The sequence below is a fragment of the Trachemys scripta genome, chromosome 6 (assembly GCF_013100865.1).
Source record: "Trachemys scripta elegans isolate TJP31775 chromosome 6, CAS_Tse_1.0, whole genome shotgun sequence".
Taxonomy (NCBI): domain Eukaryota; kingdom Metazoa; phylum Chordata; order Testudines; family Emydidae; genus Trachemys; species Trachemys scripta.
In genome coordinates, this window is record NC_048303.1 from 1058060 (window position 1) to 1065085 (window position 7026).

Consider the following 7026-nt stretch of genomic DNA (forward strand, 5'->3'; position numbering starts at 1 on the left):
CGGCATCGGTCTCTTCACCAGCGGCTTCCTGCTCATGAGGATCGAGCTCACCAACCGCAGCTCCTGCTCGGACCCGCTGGCCACCCCGGCCTGGGCTGGGCAGGGGGTCGCGCCCGGCGCCTGCTGGATGCCCCAGCGCGTCCCCAAGGCCGTGCTGCTCATCATAGACGCCCTGACCTTCGAGTTCGCCCGCTTCGATCCAGCTAAGGCGCAGCCCCGGCCCTACGAGAACAAGCTGGGCTTCCTGCACCAGCTGGCCGGCTCCCAGCCCCGCCACGCCCGGCTCTACCGCTTCCGAGCCGACCCGCCCACCACCACCATGCAGCGCATCAAGGGCATCACCACCGGCTCCCTGCCCACCTTCATCGACGTGGGCAGCAACTTCGCCTCCTACGCCATCCAGGAGGACAATCTGCTCGGCCAGCTGGTGCAGAACGGTGCGTGGGCCCGGCTCACCCGGGGGTTTGCTGCCCACCTGTGGTGGGAGGGGAGGGGCCAGCTGGAGGAGGGAGCTATGTCGGTCTGACCCACTGGTGGTAGTATGTAAACCCGAGTCCCTGCCCACTCCGCAGAGCGCGTGAGGCTTGGACAGTTCCAGCGAGGGACCCTTGGTGCTGGAGCACTTCGACGTGCCTAGTCCGAGCGCTGCATGTACTGGGAGCAGAGAGAGGTTGGGAGCTGCTCTCGGGGGGATGCAGGTTTGGAGCCAGGGCAGTTAGCCTGATTCCGAGACAGGTGGAGCTTTGCATCTGGACAAGGTTGTTGGGAGAGCATCCCAGCCAGCCGGGGTGTCGTGGGCGGCAGTTCATCAGGCAGCTCCGTCTGTGGCTCCATCTCAGGACACATCAGGTGTGTTGTTAGAACCAGCCAGGCTGACTGCTTCTCCGAGAGTCAGCAAAGAACAGGATCCAGACCTTCTGTCTCTTCTCTTGCCTGCATGGGGAATGGACCTTTAGCTGGGCTAGAGGAAAGCTGTCACTCAAAGTACAGAATGTATAGTTAAGTGCTAGAGAAAGTGCTACAGTCTTAAATGGAAAAGGTTTTTATTGAGGATTTCCACGTACAATGTGGATCCTTCACAACCCCAATTAATTATAGATTAGAGCATCATTTGTATCTTAAGGAGAACCTCTTTCATTATCTTCAGTTAAGGTTTCTCTCAGCCATGTCGGCAGATCATATACCTGTAGCGGGAAAATCAATTTTTACTAATGATACAATTAAGAAGTTTTTAAAAGGCCTTAATAATTTGGATCCTCCAATAAGAACTCCTTTGCCCTTCTGGGATCTGAATGTAGTGCTAGCACAAATGGTGAGACGTCCTTTTGAACTTCCGGGAAGATGTTGTTTTTTATTTATCTGTAAAAACAGTGTTTTTGATAGCAGTCACTTCTGCCAGACACAGAAGCGATTGCGAGCGTTGATGGCCGAGACACGAGTCACTGTGTTTCTTAAGGATAATGGTCCTTCGCACTCAGCTTAAGTGTTCACCAGAATAGTCTCCGGTTTTCACATGCATGAATCGATCGAGTTACCAGTTCTGTCTCCCAAGCCCCGTACTTGTGATGGGGAAGCTAATGCGAGACGCTAGCTGCGAGGAGCGTATTAGCGTTTTATTCAGACAGGACTAGAATTTTAGCAGTCTTCAAGGCTGTTTAGAGTTTATGGACCAAAAACCAAGGGAAAAGCTGTTTCTGTGCCGTCTCTCTGTAGCTGGCTCGGGTATTTGTGGAGCTTGTACACAGAGGGGATTATCCATTCCTCACGGCACCAGAACTCATCCGCTAGATCAAAGGGAACGTGCCTGGCTGCCTGTAGACCCGTTCCTCTGGGGGAGATTTGCAGAGCAGCATCCTAGCGTTCTGCTCACACTTCCACTAAACGTTCTGTAGATCTGGAACATTTGGCAGGCAGTCCTGCACTCCTTGTAGGACTAGGCCCCACTCTACTGGGGCAGGGTACTGCTTATGGGTCTAGCCCGGGAGTGGGAATGGGCAGAGGACGCTGGAAGGAAGAAATGAAGGTTACTCCCCCATAACCAAGGTTCTTTGAGATGGACTCTGCATGTTCACACTCCTGTCCTGCCCCACCGTTCCCCACTCCCTTGGGCTTACGTGGGATGGAACGGAGGCAGGAGTTAAACTCTTGCCCTAGATGGTTCGGTGAGCGTCCCGTGAGCGTGACTAAGCCGAGTCCATCTCAAAGAACCTCAGTGACAGGGGCATAACCGTCATTGTTCAGTCGTGTGAAACGGGAAGGCTGTCCCTGGTGCAGCCGCTGCAGAGAAGACGGCTCTTACACCCGTATTGGGGAGACTGTGTAGGATGCGGCGATGCCGCTGCTGTATGTGTGGGGAGGGGGAGGTCCGTGAGATGATCATGCTCTTGAAGGCATGGTGCTGCAGCTGGAGAATTACTGCTGTAGTGTCTAACGCAAGAGCCTGGCCATCAGGACGTGTTGGGTCGGTTTGACGCACTGCCATATCTGGCCCACTCACGCTGTGACCAGTAAGGAAGGCAGTAAGGGCCACTGGGCTTGGTGGATTTCTGATGGGAACGGGGCTGAGATCTCCCTAACTCACTTCATACGGGCCTCTGAACAGCCAGCAGGGGATGCTAACTTTTGATCACTGACCCTGGGGGGTGGGGGAGTGGGGCTGACGCTTGGTATCCCATTGCAGATCTGGCCAGACTCCTCAAGCAGCGTGAGTAAGGCTGGGACCCCGTGCTAACTCCCGTCCTGCTTTCCCAGGGAGGAGAGTGGTCTTCATGGGGGATGACACCTGGGATGGGCTCTTTCCCCAGAAGTTCTTCCGCTCATATTTCTTCCCGTCATTTAACGTGAAGGATCTTCACACGGTGGACGATGGGATCCTGCAGCATCTCTACCCGATTGGTGAGCTACCGTTGCCTGGGGGCTGGGACCGCGTCCTCTCTGCAGCTGCATTGCGCTGGGAGCCCAGCCGAGGTTGGGGGTAGAACTGAAGGGTCTCTGCTGCCCAGCCGAGTGCCCTAGGGTGGAGCCCAGCCGAGGACTGTTCTGTGTCCCAGCCGGGTCAGGAACTCCGGGTCCGCACCTGATCACAGCTGCAGCCCACGTAGCCTGCAGTGCTCGGCCTGGCTTCAGCAGCACAGCTAGGCAGCTTTTCAGTCCCCAGACTCTCTAAATGCCCCTCCTCCAATCCAGAGGGAGTTAAGCATGCTGGGCCTTGCAGTCCACAGCCTAGAACGGCCTGGTCTGCCCTGGGAATGCCACACGGGAGTGGGGGACAGCGCAGGCAGTGAACGTTGTACCAGGCATTTAACCTTGAAGGGACCTTATGAAGCTGGTGCCTGCCTGGCTGTCATTGAAACGCTCAGACAGGCACATGATGTTCAGGAATGGTCAGGGCACGCTGGGAGATGGGGCTTGCTCGAGACCTGGGTTTTGTGTGCGTTTAGCTGGACTTTGTCCAAGGCCCAGGACTGGGGGAAAGGTGCCTTTTACAGTCTATTTATAGACCTAAAGAAATGATTGTGGAGATGGGCTGTCATTGAGAAAACCAGAAATCTGCCCTGCAGGTAGGGGGAAGCCACCTTGTGGGAGAATTTTTGTACCTTAAGTTAAAATGCATCTCTTCCTATCTGTAGATCAGGGACAGAACTGTCTGCAGTGAAGTATGTGTACAGAAGGAGACAGCCTAGGGGCTGCTCTTACTGCAGTAACCTCCCCAGTGTCTAGGCCCGTTGTGAACACAGAGGAGAATGTAATCCCTGCTCTGTAGAGCTAGCAATATAAAAGAAGCAGCAGGCAAAATGACACACATTCAAGATAAAACATCAGTGTACCAATGGCTGAGGGCTGTAAGTTTGGCGAGCTGAGTTCTTCTTGGAAGTGCCTTCATTGTGGTGTGCCTCAGTTTCCCCAGCTGCACAATGGGGTGATAGTACCTACCTCAGTGGGGCTGTGAGGCTCATCTGCACCACACAAGGATTTTGAGGGCGGGGCTCTGCCAAGTGAGCAGTCCAGGTTTGTGTCTTCATACTGCATCCTTGCTTCTTCGTTTTAATGAGGGTGTGTGTGTGTGGGGGTGGAATATGACAGAGTTCTGTAAAATGACTGGTGTAGAGAAAGTGAATAGAGAAGTGTTATTTACCCCTTCACATAACACAAGAAGGTCACCCAATGAAATTAACAGGTTTAGCAGGTTTAAAACAAATATAAGGAATTCCTTCTTCACACAGCATACAGTCAACCTGTGGAACTCATTGCCAGGGGATGTTGTGAAGGGCAAAAGTATAGCTAGGTTAAAAAAAGACCTCGATCAGTTCCTGGAGGACAGGTCCATTAATGGCTATTAGCCAAGATGGTCAGGGATGTGACCCCATGTCCTAGGTGTCCCTAAACCTCTGACTGCCAGTTGCTGGGAGTGGATGACAAGGGATGGATCACTCAAAATTGCCCTGTTCTGTTCATTCCCTCTGAAGCACCTGGCACCAGCCACTGTCAGCAGATGGGATCCAGGACGAGCTGGCCCATTGGTCTGCCCCAGCAGGGCCGTTATGTTCTTATACCTGTGGGGGTTCCCAGCGTAGTGGAAAGGGGCAAGCCAGGCTGAAGGAAGGGTGGCCCAGGCTGGAGTCGCTGGCTGTCTGGCTAGCAGAAGGGGACAGCTTGTGGTCTAACGTGCCCTCTCCCTTGTTCTGCAGTGGATGGTGGTGAGTGGGACCTGCTGATCGCTCATTTCCTGGGTGTGGATCATTGTGGGCACAAGCATGGACCAGACCATCCAGAAATGGCCAAGAAACTCACCCAGATGAACGAGATGCTCAGGTGACCAGTGCCTTGGGGTGGGGGGTTGCCAGCTCACTCGCCTCGGCACCTGCTTTTCTAGGGGGTGTGAGGCCCCTGAACCCAGAGCTTCTCCTCGGTAGCCTCCCGGAGATCCACTGCAGCAGCACGACGAGCCCCCGTACAGCCTTTGCAGGCGTGCTGGGCAGCAGGGGGCGCTCGCGCCGCACGTGGCTTTGAGAACACAGCAGGGAAATGACAGCTTGAAAAGGAGCCTGCCCCGCCGTGGGGCCCTGAGGCTGTCCCCCACCAGGAGAGAGGGTCATAGTCGGCCACATGCTGTGATGCTGGCAGGGGTTGAACCGGGTCGTGGAGAGCAGGGGCTGCCCCCAGACTTTGCCCAGAGAGGCTGTGCTGGAGCCTTCGCTGAACTTGCAGAAAATATTCTAGCCCGTTGGGGCCCAGCTGAGCCTCTCTAGAATGGAGACAGTGACCCCTGGTGGTGGTGAGGCTGGGTACAGTCTGAGAAGCACTTCCGGAGCCTTGGCTAGAGGGCGCTAAGGTGGCGCAAAGCTTGGGGTCACGGAACAGCTGGAAGGGCTGGGGGTGAGTCACAAGAGCTCTGCCTGTGTGGGGTGTTGGAGCTGGAGCTGGCCGTGCTGTGCACACAGCCCCATGGCAGGCGAAAGGCTTTCCCAAAGCGTCCAGCCCCCTTCCAGGCATGTTGAATGAGCCAGAGGTTTGTGCCGGAGCCTGGGCCCCCCAGAGGATCAGCTTTAAGCCTGTTTCTGTGCGGAATGGCCTTCCAGGACCGAATTGTCGCTGCTGTTCCCGTCGGATCTAGGCAGGAGTCTGCTCTCTCTGGGCTCTGATTAATATTTGCATTTCTAAGGAGCCCATCAGCATAGCATCTGGGCTGCCACCCTCTGTGGGGAAGCAGCCAGCTCCTAGCACAGGAACAGGCGCGTCGTGGTTTCGCAGTGGTGCCTGGTGCTGCTTTGTTGTGCTCAGAGCCCGCCCCGGGGCTGCATCCAGGCATGGGTCAGTGCGGTGGGAGGTGACTGATGAGCCTTGTCTCATGGGCAGGTCGCTGGTGGATCACCTGGGGAACGACACCCTGCTGCTGGTGGCAGGGGACCATGGAATGACGGAGACTGGGGACCACGGAGGAGACAGCGAGAAGGAGGTGAACGCGGCGCTCTTCGTGTACAGTAAAACGCCTCTCTTTGGAGCCCACCTTCCCAAGGTAACGGAGAGGGACGGCAGCGGAGCCCTGGCTGGGGGCCTGAGTCCTGCTGGGCACATACCTGGGATGGGGCCTGCAGGGGGAGTGAGCCCAAGGGTCCCAGGAGCAGGGAGACATCTGGCCAGCAGCAAGGAAATGTGACCCAAACACCTGTCTGCCCAGCCCAGGGCTTGAGTGGATTCCGGGGGCGGCTCCTCCTCTGTCTGTGCCCCCAGAAAGGGGCTCTCCTCTCCCGGAGAAAGTGAGGTGGGTGAGACTTTCCCTTCCCTTCCCGGGGGTTCAGGGGCCTGCCGAGATTGTCTTCCCCATGTGGATCCCTTCCTAGGTTCTTCGTCCCCTCTCTGCACCACCCAGCTGAGTGCAGAGAAGCCAAGCAGGGCCAAATTAACCACCAGCCATGCTAGGCCTGGGCCTTGCAGAAACCGCTAGGTCCTTCCCCACAGCAGGGATCCTCCCACCTTGGCAAGGTGCTGGAGGATGTGGCAACTAAGGTTTCTAGCTTCTCCACCCCCGTCGGAGCAGAGGGCCCAGGGGCTGCCCTCTGGCTCCCAAGCAGGACCACCGTCACTGCCTCCCAGCCCTGCGCTAGGGGTATGCGTGGCAGGCCCGGGGGGATGTGGATGCAGATGGGGCCTCAGAGGTGCAGGGTGGCAGGTGCCAAGTGCATCTGTGCCCTCCGGCCCCCAGGTTGGCCTAACCCTGCCCAGAAGATCAATGCGTGCTCATCCCCTCTAGTCTATTGACCGGATGGGCTCCCTTTCCTTATCCTCCTCCAGGAGCCGGAAACCATCCCGCAGGTGAACCTGGTGCCCACGCTGGCCCTGCTGCTGGGCGTGCCCATTCCCTACGGTAACATCGGGGAGGTGATGGCTGAGCTGTTCTCGGGGGACGGCGCCGCCACTTCGGCAGCACTCAGTCAGCTCTCGGCGTATCGCATCAATGCCAGACAGGTGGGGGCAACCGGCGCTTACCAGACCCATTCCACAGAGAGGCCCAAGATCACAGAGGCA

At 56.7% G+C, this 7026-nt stretch overlaps 1 protein-coding gene across 4 annotated transcripts in view; it reads left to right on the plus strand.

Moving 5' to 3' along the window:
- PIGO (phosphatidylinositol glycan anchor biosynthesis class O) overlaps positions 1–7026 on the plus strand; it is a gene marked incomplete at its 5' end in the record, with an annotated part of 24074 nt that continues 17048 nt past the window's right edge. For 3 of the 4 annotated variants that reach the window (XR_004646187.1, XM_034774117.1, XM_034774115.1), the window contains 5 exon segments: positions 1–437; positions 2752–2895; positions 4689–4812; positions 5857–6016; positions 6793–6966. Coding sequence is in view for 3 of the 4 variants with exons in the window: in XM_034774117.1 (XP_034630008.1) it covers positions 1–437; positions 2752–2895; positions 4689–4812; positions 5857–6016; positions 6793–6966 (1039 nt within the window). 4 annotated transcript variants of the gene reach the window in all.